The 13,992-nt window shown below is 35.0% G+C and overlaps 1 protein-coding gene across 5 annotated transcripts in view; it reads right to left on the bottom strand.

Annotated features, from left to right (window-relative positions):
* The window catches only part of PARG (poly(ADP-ribose) glycohydrolase), a 122,583-nt gene that overhangs the window by 51,287 nt on the left and 57,304 nt on the right, over window positions 1-13,992 (bottom strand). For all 5 annotated transcript variants that reach the window (XM_004765864.3, XM_004765861.3, XM_004765862.3 and 2 more), the window contains 2 exons: window positions 11,759-11,916; window positions 2,193-2,272 (listed from right to left, as the gene is read on the bottom strand). In XM_004765864.3, the coding sequence (XP_004765921.1) occupies window positions 2,193-2,272; window positions 11,759-11,916 (238 nt within the window). The remainder of the gene's footprint in view (window positions 1-2,192; window positions 2,273-11,758; window positions 11,917-13,992) is intronic.

Raw genomic sequence — 13,992 nt, 5'->3', positions numbered from 1 at the left:
ATTTGACAACACTGAAAAGTTGGTCTTGATGGAATTACGTTTTATCAATTCTAAAAGGCACATTAACTTCTAAAACTGGGATATGTCTTTCACAACAGAAGGTATCTAGCCATTGCCACTGGTTTAGATTAAAGTTGAATTTTTCCAGAGAAGATGTGCATCTTCTTCTGCAGTCATCTGGGAGCACCATAAACCTGAGATCAGTGTGAATTAAATCCACTATTGCAGGCTTTTGTGGGTCACACTGATAATATGACTTCAGACTCCAAACTTGAGGCTTGTGGTTCAAATTCTCAGGGGAGGTTCTTTTGTTTCTTCTCTAGCCAGTGCCATGGTTGACACTGATAGTTTCTTTGTTTTCCCTTTTTTGCACAGGTTAATTTCTCATCTATCCTTAGACTGAAGGTACAGATCCTTGGTATCTCAGCTTTGTAAGAGGTATCCTATGACTCCCCATCCTGAATATTTTTTCCTTCTTAGTTGTACATAACATAATGACACTTTTTACCATCTACAATATCCTAGATTTGATGAAATATTGTTTAAATAGGTTTCTATAGTTTCTATTAAGTAGACTTCGGGCCTCCTATATAAATTGATCATTAACTTGCAAACCTCTTTTATTCCACAAAGTATTTCCTCCTTAAGCCTGTAGCTTTACATCCTAAAAACTTACAACATGTGTTGCTATATTTCACAAAAAACTAAGTTACCATGTACAATGAAAAAGCCAGAAAATAAATGTCTAATTATAATTTATCTTTTTCAGCCTAATTCCTAATACTTATGATGGTTTATAAATTTCTAGTTGAAAAAAAATTAGCATTTTTCCTCAAAGCAAATAAAATTCTAAAACTTAGGCAAATTAGCTTTTAGAGAAGACATACTTGATTTGACTCTAAGGACAGAAAAATAAATTCTGAATTACTTAGGTATAATAATGGAATGCATTCTATTTAGCAAAACAAATTTAGAATAACAAAAAATGTACTCATCTTTCTAACAAATTATTACAAATTCTAATTTGGCTTTATGTCTCATAAACCCAAATCAGCCTTCATTCCCTTTCTTATTTCATTCAGTATAGAGATCAAAACTAGAAATAAATAACCCTCCATCAAAGAAGCATGATTTATCTTTTAAATATCAACATTTGGAAAACGGATTCCTTTCCAAAACTCTAAAAAATGTTCAATAGCAATACCTGCAAAAATAAAAAATGCAAAGTCTACTATAATGGGAAAATTATATACTAAAGGAAGAATATGAGAATATTGACCTTAAAATTAGTCAAAAATGTGCTTTAAGACAATCTGACAACCTGAATGACCGTAACTGAAAAGAACTCATTTCAGTTGACCAGAGTTGATCTGCTCCAATTAGCAAAAGCAAACTTTAAGATGTTCTGGTTTCCCTTATAACTGATTTGTAGGAAAGGCCACCCGCTGGTAATAGCTAACATATATTAATCACGTAATTTCTCACTTAATATTTTAGAACTATCCTATGAGGTAACTGATCATTATTCTTTTATTCTACCAACAAGGAAACTGAGACTTAGAGGTGTTAAGAAGCTTGTCTGTGGTCACCCAGCTTCTAGGGTAAGAGTAGTAATAATGATCTATTATTAGCTAGTAATAGTAACTTCCAGTACAGGTTAAACATTTATCACCACTGCCTCAGGTTATGATTCGTTTCTGGAAAACAAGATGGTTAAGGTCCAAAAGAAAAAGAAGCATATAAACACTAAGTACAACACTGTTTTATAAGAATTCTACAAAGTGTGAAGGGATGAGGAAAAAAAAAGAGAGGGATGAGTAGGAAGGTAACACATAGGTTGTCCTCTGTAAATAAACGAATTGTTAATAATCAATGCCTCTTTAAGTAAAGAACACCCAAAATGTATTTCCTGGTCAATATACTTTCTTTTCAAAGTACTAATTTACTGTTTTTCATTCATGAAAACCTATCAAATCATGTTCTGCTGGTCTAACTTCAGAGTACATAAAACTCACACGTATTCATAGTATGCATTTAATGTATGTAACATGCATAAAATCTAGATTATAATACTGAATTATTTGGTTTGGGCAGGAAAGTGTAGTTGGAACACAAAATGTTTCTGACCTGCCACTTAATCTGAACCATCTGCATCAGTGATAAAAACTGTATTAAGAATGAAAGGAATTTACTTTTCTCTGTGACTCTTCTAAAGTAGCAGAAGAGTGTTTTAAGCTTCTCTGGTTTCCTTGATGAACGTCCTTCAAACAACCTGAAAAAGACCAAATAAAGAAAATAAAAAAGAGTGATCTCAAATGCCTTAATGATTCACAAACAACTAAATATATTAGTACCGAGTAAAGGAAGGCAATCCTGTAATGACAGAGAACTGGAAAACCAGATTCCAACGGCATCTGGAGAAGACTAAAACCAACTAGAACCAAGGCTTCTTAAAAGTTGTTCGAGTCAGATGGCACTCTCTAGCAACCACATTTCTCCCATCTCTCTTCCTCCAGGGAGAAGGCACCATCTGGCCCCCCAAAGTCAATTAGGCCAGTGAGATAATGCTCAGTCATTTTCCCAATGGCAAATACTAATAATTCATAATATTACTAGGTAGTTAAATCAATGAACAAAAATGGAACATGAAAAAAAAAATCCCCACAATTTTGTTGGGGGAGGGATGGCAATGGGTGGTTAGGACCCTGACAAGCAGGTATGACACAGTATTTAGGGACTCACCAATCTTTGGTAATTAAACAGATATACCCTCTGCACAGTAATCAAAACAATGCCTACTCATCTAGTTTCCAGCAACCTGGACTTACACTACTTAATTTAGTCTTCTTTGAAATGACGTGGCATTGTTAATGGTAAAACATAATGCAATTTATCCTCAGGAAAGAAAAGCAGGGCTTTGGAAGCATATGACCTGAATAGGGAGTTCGCTAAAGGATTTCAAACACAAAAGAATGCTTTAGGCATAAGATCTAGCTTTCCAAAGGCATTTAAAAATTATGAAGAGATTCTGCAGCTATAAATGATGAGGAATTATTTATCGGCCTCTAGTTATATACTCTGGCTTTACAACCAGAAACCCTTCAAGTAAAAGTTCACTTTAATAAGTGACGAAATGGGTACAATTTTTCATTATTAGAAAAGCAAGCTTATGTAACTATGCAGAGAGGGAAACGTTAATTTCATGAGAAAATCCTATTGAGCAACTGAAATGAATTAGGGAAAGGGAAGGAAATGTAGATTTCAAATGATCCTGTTTTCAATGATCTGAAATTCTGTATTTAGGTTCAATTTCTGAGAAAACAGTTTATGTGAATACTTATTTCCTGAAAAGAATACTAATGTCAGAAAAGTATTTTAACCAAATTTAAAATTGAATGGACTTAAAAAATAAATAAAATAAAATTGAACTGATTTTTAAAAACAGTTTAAGAGTTCCTGTATGGGGGTGTCTGGGTGGCTTGCTTGGTTAAGTGTCTGACTCTTGATTTCAGCTCAGGTCATGATCTCAGGTTGTGACATAAAGCCCTGAGTTGGCTCTGTGCTGGGCATGGAGTCTGCTTAAGATTCTCTCTCTCCCTCTGCCCCACACCTCTTAAAAATGAGACCCTGTATGGTCATTTTTACTCATTTAAAAGAACTTACTTTACTAAAATGTTTATTACAAATACTCTTAAAATCCACTGCCTGCTGAAAGAAAGGATCTTTGAGAGCACAGGTTTTAGCTTGGTTTCTTATGTAATATGTCAACCAGGATAGAGTTTATTTAAATCAAAATGATAGTCAAAATGAAGAAGCCACCTGGTAGTTTAATTAAACATCCAGTATCAAATAAATGTGATTTACTAAACGAGTATCTTGGGAACCACTGCAAAATCCCTTTCTAGGTTTACTACTTAGTAGAGGGAAACAGTATGAATATAAAGGCAGCCATCACCTTTTCTTAGAGATGAACTGATATACTACATAATCCAAGTAAAGTTCCTCTTCCACAGAACTACTGTGTAGTAAGGAAAAAAGTAGTTGTTATCCTTAAGAAATAATTCTCCCCAAAATAAAAAGCATCCCTGCCTCATATTTGTGGTCAGTTGTTTGTAAAATCACATTGAAGTTCATATATTTCATAACCACGATGACAAATTAGTAAGCCTAAGAGCCTCTTAGGACTGTAGATTTATTACCCTAGCAATATTGACTTTCCTGGAAGATTATAGGGCAGTTGTTATCACCTACTACAAATGAGCACCCATTGTTTATCTTGTAGGTTCTAACCTTATCAGTATACAAAGTCAAGCAGAATCTCAAGGTATTGTTTATTTGTCACTCCAAGCCCAATTTCAAATCATTATGTAACCAAATATGCTTTCCCATGTTCCTGATGGAGCAGGAAGTGCCATGTGAGGTGGGAGGAATAAGAGACAAAGAAGGAACCAAAAAATCAGGGAAGATGAAGCAGGTTTAAAACCCTTGCATGAAGTCTAAAATTCCACAAGAGTGAAGTCTGAAAGTATTATGCAGAGCCACCCAAATGAAATCAATTATCCTGGTGTGAAAACTACATTAAAAACACAGGTAACAACATGAGTGAATATCACCAGAGTGATATAATATCTGAGAGACAGCATCTAGGGGGAGGAAGAAGACAAAGAGACCTAGAAACGAGCTCCAAGAAAGGACAGGGACAAAAAAGATGAGGCTGAGGGGCACCTGGGTGGCTCAGTGGGTTAAGCCTCTGCCTTCAGTTTAGGTCATGATCTCAGGGTCCTTGGATCGAGCCCCACATCGGGCTCTCTGCTCAACAGGGAGCCTGCTTCTGCACCCCGCCCCCACCTCTCTGCCTACTTGTGATATCTGTCAAATAAATAAATAAAATCTTAAAAAAAAAAAAGATGAGGCTGACAAGGCCGAGAGAGAGAGACTAACAGAGATGGGGCTGGAGAGAGAGGGAAGGAAGAAGGATAGAAATGCACACAGATTGTAAGTCAACCAGAAATAGAGACTCAGAGAATGAAACCTTATAATAACCAAGCACCATGAAATATTTTAAATTCTCAGCAATTTTTTAAAAAAGATTTATTTATTTGACAGAGATCACAAGTAGGCAAAGAGGTGGGGGGGGGGGTGCTGAGAGGGAGGGAAGCAGGCTTCCCGCTGAGCAGGGAGCCAGATGCAGGGCTTGATCCCAGGACCCTTGGATCATGACCTGAGCTGAAGGCAGAGGCTTTAACCCACTGAGTCACCCAGGTGCTCTCAACAATTTTTCTTTTACTTTCTTTCTTTCTTTTTTTAAAGATTTTATTTATCTACTTGAGAGAGAATGAGTGAGAGAGAGCATGAGAAGACATTTTGGCATTTAACTGAGTATTATAGAGTATTTTAAAAAGCAAACAGAAAAAGCCAGTCAGGCAACCTCGCTTTTGTTCTAAACAAAACTTTTTATTTTCAATGAAATAAGTCAATCAAGGGTCAGATACTTATTAAATGATGTTTTTCTTTCCTTACACATAAAGAAAATCATAGTTTAATAAAATCTTTCCCTTAATAGTATATTGGTAACATTACTGGAATTGAATTCTAGGCACACACACACACCCTCATGTGATTTCAAGTTAAGGATTAATCCCATTAGTACACAGTAAATCAAACTCAAAGCACTGTAACCTCCACTTTAAAACAGATGCAAATGATAATCTGGAACCTAGCCACAAAGTCATTCTTGGCTCTTCTGTGAAGCAATCTGCCATATGGCCCCAACAGCACTTTCAATCCAGGGAAGAGGCAGATGTAAAAGCCTCCTGGGCTGACCACTGCTGCAACCCACAATTAATCTCTGACCATCAGTTTCTAAGCAATCTCAGAAGCATCAATGCTAATCACATTGGAAGCCTTTATATGAATGTTTAGGCCCTGAAAGGCAAGCAGGGGAAAAGGTCAGGGATATTTAACATAACTAAGCAGGGCTGGAAGAACACAACAATAAATAAAAACAGGAAGACTTATTCAATTTATTGACGTCAGCCTCCCACCACATACTCTTAACCATTTTTCTTATTCAATCAACTAGCTAGCCATAGCCCTTCTGAGGCTAACTACACTCACATACACACACAACTCCCAACTGCCAGAACTATCATCATAAATAGCAACTAGGCAAAAAAGACAACACCACCACAACAAAATGCTCCATAATCAGTTTATCAAATGGCTCATCAAATTACGTACTTGATCTTTCATAAGTCACATGAAAAAGGGGAACTTTTGGTTGTTTTCCACTTCTGGAGCACACTCAGAGCATTTTGCTCAAGAGTAAGTAAGACATAATAAATGAGCACTGACTGTGAACAGAACACAGTATCCAGGTCCCAGTTCTGTTGACAAGTCATTTACTCTCACTAAACCTATCAGTATAGAGAGTTCCCTACCTAGAAACTACCGTTGATAGAATCAAAGTAAACTGTCAATAGACAGCATTAGTGATCATATATAGTCATCATTCCTCGTGTTTTTTTGTTTTGTTTTGTTTTTGTTTTGTTTTTGCTAGTTTAGGCTTATTAAATACATACCATCTCAGTGCAGCCAAGTGCTGACATCCTGGCTGCTAGGATTGCCTAAAACAATTGTAGAGACTACCACAGGATTTACTTGCACTTAATTAATTTTCAACTTTCTGGTGACCAAAAGAATATCCATCAACCAGAAGACAGGAATATGCTTGTATTCAAATTTTCAATAGATTAAGCTCTCATTTGGTGAAAATGCTATTGGGATACTATGAGTTTAAATCTTTCATGGTCACTCTAGACTGACAAATGACTTTCATTTTACAGACTGAGAATTATTTCTAAGGACAGTTTTAGTTTCTGATTAGCTATGATGTAAGAAGCATTAACCTAATTAATCTGAATAATTATTCAAACAGAGGCCGGATAGCGGAATGGTTAAGGGACACAGCTTCTAGAGGAATACTTTATCCTGAGTTTGAATCCCAGTTGTACCAGCTAACTTAGGGAAGTAATCTACCCTCTCTAAGCTTCCATCCTCTCATCTGAAAAATGAAAAAAATAATACCTAATTTATAAATTTGACATATTATGTAAAAAAATAACAGCATGGTGACTGATCATAGCAAGTACTTAATAAACATTAGGTATTGTTATTAAGAATTATTGTCATGCAAAAAAAAAATTCTCATGCCCAGCAAAGAAATCACCATTCATTTACATAAAATGCTTCCATTGTTCAAATCCATATTCCCTTCATTAAGAAAAATAGCTCAGCCTCTTTTCCCATCAAACCTAACATGCTGACGTTCAGAGCCAACCAGCTCAAATTTCAGAATAAATGACCCTGCACAATGAAAAAGATAAACACACGCCTTTGCCAAGAAGTTCCAGTATTCCTCTGTCAGAAGTTTAGTTGAAAACCAATGATGCTTTAAAATGAACACATGTGAGGTTGCTCGGGTGGCTCAGTTGGTTAACCGTCTGCCTTTGGCTCAAGTCATGATCCCAGGGTACCGGGATGGAGTCCCACATCAGGCTCCTTGCTCAGTGGGGAGTCTGCTTCTCCCTCTTCTTGTGCTCCCCCTACTGTGCTCTCTTTCTCTCTTACTCATTCACTCTATCTCAAATAATAAAATCTTTAAAATAAAATAAATAAAATTAACACATGTTATAATTGATATAAAGCCTGGTAATTGTGGCCGGAAATGGGAAGTCACAAAAGCCAAGGCTTCCCAAGACCACCTCTACCTGTCACCCATTCCAAACCCGAGGTCTATTTTACTGTTGAGGAAAGAATGCTCTCAATGTAGCAGGGGCCCAACTTTTAGAGCACCCTGTGGACTTGTTTCTCTTACATGCTGAATGGGCAGTGATGGGGAAGGGGAGGTTATGATACTGTGTCTATGGGGCTACAGTTAGGAAGAAGCTAGCTGTTTAAGACAGGCTCAAGAAATTTGTAGGAGTCCAACCTCAAACTCAAATTACAAAAATCATCCACTCTTTTTATTAACTTTGTCTTCTGCTCCATTTCTGATGATTGACTTGTAACTATTTTTCTTCTGATTATAAAAGTAATATATGTTTATTATAAACAATTTCAAAAATATAGAAAAGGATGAAAAAAAAGCATTAAATATGATTATCTCACTACCCAATGGTAATCATACTTTTATTCATTTTCTTGTCAGTCCATTTTCCATGCTCATACATGTACTAATGTGAACACAAAGATACAATTAATAGACACAGATATTTTAACATAATTGAGATATTCTACATATAACTTTTTAATACTTATTAAAGACTACAATTGCTAATTCTTTTTTTTAAAGATTTTGTTTGTTTGTTTGAAAGAAAGAGAACAAGGGGAGGAGTAGAGGGAGAGGGATAAGCAGACTGTACGCTGAGTGTGGAGTCAGGCATGGAGCATGATCCCAGGAGCCTGAGATCACAACCTAAGTGGAACTCAAGAGTCAGATGCTCCAGCTCAACCAGCTGAGTCACCCCTACAACTGCTATTTCTAATCATGCTTAACCTTCTGCTCCCTTTCTGTGCTTTTTCTTATTTTTTTTTTTTTTTTTATAAAACATATATTTTTATCCCCAGGGGTACAGGTCTGTGAATCACCAGGAATGTGCTTTTTCTTATTTTAACCAATAAGGTATGTATATTTGTAGTTATCCAGAGAGCTTTTAGCTTTTCTAAGAAAAGGGCTATAAATATTTAACCAAGATATCTGACTGAAGTTATTTGTGAAGAGTTTAAACACCAAATTCTTTTTTTTTCTTTAAGTAAACTCTACACCCAACGTGGGGCTGAAGCTCACCATCCCAAGATTAAGACTAGCATGCTCTACCAACTTAGCCACCCATGTGCCCCTAAATACTGAATTCTTCATGGGTGAAACTTAATATCTACAATTTGTTTAAAAATATATATTTTTTTAAAGTGGGGTTGGATATGTGAAAACAGAGCAAAATAAAAAATTCTGTTAAATACTGAAGATGGATAAACATGGGTTCACAACACTGTTTTCTTTACTTTTTAGTATGTTTGAAAATATCCTTAACAGTTTTAAAAATAACTTCTTTGGGAAAAGATTAGCTCTCTTATATAACCTTAACTTAGTAAGAGAATGCACAGTTCTAATCTAAAAAATAAATTTAAGAGGTCTATAATTAAATCAAAGAATCAGTCTGAGAAAGGTTGGATCTAAGACATCAAAGGTTTATCTGAGAGACCATCAAGATACAAACATTAGCTGACTACTCATCCCATAGAAACAAACTGTAAGTGGTCGTGGAAACCCTAATTCTAAAGCATTTTTTTAAAGGAAGAATATATTTATTTATGTATTTATGTATTTATTTTTATTAACATATAATGTATTATTTGCTTCAGGGGTACTTGTCTGTGAATCATCAGCCTTACACAATTCACCGCACTCATCATAGCACATACCCTCCCCAATGAATTCTAAAGCATTATTAATTAGAACTACTGCTTACCAAAAACCAAAACCAGAAAAATACTCATTTTTAATTTTTTTTAAATTTAAAATTTATAGTATCCCTGGTGATCCTGGAGCTGATCAAACATGTATTCCAAATAAACAGAAAGACCATTTACTCTACAGATCCTTATTATTAATATAACTAATACTCTTCATGGAAACAGATAATTACATTTCTACAAAATTAAATTTCCACTGTTTACTTACATACAAAATTTGACCATTTCCTTTCTATATTAAAAAAAAAAAACCTGCAAGAGATGCAAAGCCCTTAACTATGAACAGAAAAAAATTCTTAAACAATTTCTCAAATAAGCAAAAAAATTATAGTTAATAAACAGGTTCTTTACACAATTACAATTATAGATACCAATGTTCTTTGTTTTCTCTCAGTCCTATCCCAAATACTAAAGAAATCAAAGGCAAAAACTTGAATTATATATTGCTTAAAAATCAAACACTTCCTAATTCCTATGGATAAGATGCAGTTTGAAAAATAAAGAATGGTAGACTAAGAACTAAGGGTCTAAGTTTTCATCCTAGCACTCTACCACTAATCAATTTCTCTAGTACTTCATCTGTAAAACGTATTTTCATTCACTTGATGTGGATTTACTGAAGGCCTATAATGCATGAAACTTAATGAAAGACCCCTGTCCCCACTGATGGGGCACCTGGGTGGCTCAGTCAGCCAAATGTCCAACTCTTGATTTCGGCTCAGGTCACAATCTCAGTGTTGAGAGAGATCGAGCACCACATTAGGCTCAACAGTCAAGAGGGAGTCTGCTTGAGATTCTCTCTCTCCCTCTGCCCCTCACCCAGCTCTCTCTCTCTCTTCTCAAATAAATCAATCTTAAAAAAAAAAAAAAAATCCTTGTCCCCACTGAAAGGATGAAACAAACAACTGTAACAAAGTAGTGTAGGTGGTACAGTAGGAAAAGTAGAGAACACTGAAGGTACATGCCTGGTTGTACCCCAGATGCCTCCTTTCACCCACTCATCAATCCAGTCCGTCACCATCACAATGACTTGCCCTTCAAACGTCACCATATCTCCATCATGACCACTACACGATCCCAGCTTTCTGGTGTATTGCAATATTGCAACATCCTCTCCAACTAGTTAAACTCATTGTATCATGGCCCTTCTTCACTCAGTACCCACACTGTAGTCAGAATAAACTTTTGAAAATGTTAATCTGATCAAATACATCAGCTTTCTCCTCCTCTCATACCAAATCCTTTAATGAGTTTCTATTGCCTTAACAAGGCCTAGTAGGCACAGCAGGATTGCCTACTGGCCCCCATCTCCTTCTGCAACTTGTTCTCTCTCTCTGTGCTGCATCCACACTATCTTCTTTCAGTCCCTGGAAATATCATGTCCTTTTTATCACAGTGCCTTTGTACATGCTGTACCCCCTGCCCAGAATGTAATCATCTCTCCTTTTCTCCTTGGTAAAACTTCTACTCACTCCTTCATACTTAGTTCAAAAGTTATTTCTTCAAGAAACATTTCCTTTATTAAACTATATCCTTTCTAATAAAGTATCATAATGCTATATACCTCTCCCTGATGTAACAGAGGTACACACACACCTTCACAGGAACCCAAAAGAGTAGCAAACCTATCCTGGCAGGATCAGAGCTCAGTTAGTGATACATGAACTGCTGCTTGAAGAAGGTATAAAATTGTGGATGAAAGAAAGGCAGAGAAGTCAGAAACTGGTTCATCCCTTCTCTTGTAACCCTCAAGGCACTTAACAAACTGTGGAGAATACTGTAATTGCTCACTATATGTTTGAACTAAATGACTAAATACTATTCTCTTAAAACATACTTAGCTTTAACATACTGACTCAGAATTAGGTTAACAACATTTTCCTCACAATTGGGATTTACAAAATCAAAGAGAACATAGATAAAATGGATATCTTTTGCTGGGATTTTAAATAAATTCTCTTACGCAGATGACATTATTTTTCATTGTTTCTCCACTCCTTAGTGTTAATAATGGAGAGTAACCATATAATAACAAAGATTTTCATTGAATTTTAATTATCTTGCCTGCAAAATGGCAAAAATACCACTTAACTCACTGTATTATAAAGTTTAAATTAGATAATCTGACATAAAATGTTTGACCTATGGCAAATCCCTGAACAAATATTAGTTCCTTCCCGCCTTCTCTATTTCACTTTTAAAGAGGTGTTCTCTGAAAACATACCGATTGAAGTTAATGTCTGGGTAGCTAGAATACTCAGATTTCATCTTAGCATTTCGCCGTGGAAATGTGCAGAAGAAAGCATTAGCTAAAAGACTGGCAATCTGTTCCTGTGACATTGTGATGGAATGATTCATCTTCTGTTTCAGGAGCGGTATTGGCTGACAGAGGAAACAAAATATACAGACAAGAAGAACAATAATTAGTTTAGCAATTTTAAAAGCAGAGGCACCAAATTGCATTTGCTAAATTAAGGCAGGAATAATTTCAGGCCACTCTTGAATCCGTAAATCAGCAGTACTGTTGAAGTCAAGGGCAGTTCATCAAGGATGATTGGAAAAGTGTACTTGTTTGACAAACTGCAGATTTCTAATCAATAATAATGATAGTGAAGAGAACACAAACTGTTACTTATTAGCGGAAAACAAGATTGCTTTAGCAAGTAGGAAATAAAAACACATTATCCATGTAATGAAAAATTTAAACAAAAGATCAAACAAAAAAAATGCAACGCTGAGTTTAGCTATTATTACATATGCTAAATTTTATTTTCACTTGTATGTATAATTGCCAGATGAAGCAATTTTTCTATCTTAGTCCTGAATAAAATGATCTAAGGAAAATAATTCAATAAATAAGTCTTTTCCTTCTAATTCTGAATTATACTTTCCTTTGACAATTTCTTCATGAGACCTAAATCTAATTTTATTAAAGCAACTAATAAGACAGGTGTATACAGACTTATGTGTAACTTGTAAGAAGATAGACATTTCCTACATACTCATTTTAAGCCAAGGAAGACATAGGGCATTTTCCCTTCAAAGTTTTTATGATGGAAATGTCTTCTAGTTGTACCAAATCCAAATTCATTGACCTTTTCTTTTCAGTATAATCCATGGGCCTAACTATTATGTTCAGTTGGTCTTATTCTATTTAAAATGTTTAAACTATATGTTTTCAAAGTCATGATGGTAAAGTCAAGTTTATGTATCAGTTGTAAAGTTTTTAAAATGCTCCAACATAATGTTTAAGATGCTTTTCCTTCTACCTTTCGGTAAGACACTGAAGTAAGAATCCTGGATTCCTGCATTTATTTCAAACCAGTATACAAAGACAACTGTCTAAGGAATCAACACCAAAAATGAAATTGAGGAAAGGCTGGCAAGACAAATCAAAACTGCAATAATATAAAAATTAATTTTTTTTCTAAGTAACAGAAAACATGCATCAGTGCTAGAATAAGAATTTGCTAGAAAAAGAAAAGGTTAAATTTGCAGTTCAACTATTTCCCTTGGGAAAATTCAAAGATAAACTAACAAGGGAAATGGAAAGAATCACTATAATACCAAAATTTTCTCCTTTTAGGCCTTAGCAATTACCATTTCTAAGAAAGAGGAAAGAGAGAGATCATATGGGTTTCTCTTTCCATCCTACACACTTATTTACAACCCAGCTATGAGTTTAGAAAAGGTGACAATGTATCAATGGCTTCAAGCAAACTGTTACTTAGTTTTTAAAAAAATGAGCTTTTAATTGCAATTTACCAAGTTATCCATAAAAATGACTTTAAAAAGTAATGGTGATATTTTAGGCTTACTGAACAATAAACATAAAAATCTCTTAACCCCCAAATAACAAAACAATACAATTTTAAATACAGTAATTTATTTCTATTTTCTTGGAGGAGAAATGTCCGAAAGCTAAACATTTGGAGAGAACTAGAAAGTGTGAATCTTTTAAGTGTTCAGCTAGATAAAATAAGAGACTGACTGATTTAATATGAACCAAGAGCTTTCAAAAAGTTAATCTCAAAAATCTGCTTTCTTCCTTTAATTTGCTTTTTATAAATCTAAAATTTACCTTTTGGGTTTGGCCTAGAGAATGTTAATGTGATAAATCATTAAATAACCACATATGCAATTTAACTTGCCAAAGATACACTATGACATCAAAGTGAAGTGTTAACTTTCACAACAGAGATTTACTTTTCAGTAGAGTAGAAAGCCCAGACTTAAAATGTTCTTCCCATTAATACATGAATAGAAAAACAAAATTGTTTTTAACCAGGACAAAATGTTGGGGAGCCACAAGTCCAATTTTGTTTTACCAAGTGCCTTGTTAGAACTTAAAAATTTAGATGTTTTTGAATATGTATCTCATTCATAAAATATGGAAATGCTCTTTTGCCTAAGTGCAAGGGGAAGAGAAGATTAAGTGATTCATGTCTAAAGGCTATA

The sequence above is a fragment of the Mustela putorius genome, unplaced genomic scaffold (assembly GCF_011764305.1).
Source record: "Mustela putorius furo isolate JIRA1106 unplaced genomic scaffold, ASM1176430v1.1 tig00003909_pilon_pilon_pilon, whole genome shotgun sequence".
NCBI lineage: Eukaryota > Metazoa > Chordata > Mammalia > Carnivora > Mustelidae > Mustela > Mustela putorius.
This window is presented reverse-complemented; position numbering and strand designations above follow the sequence as displayed.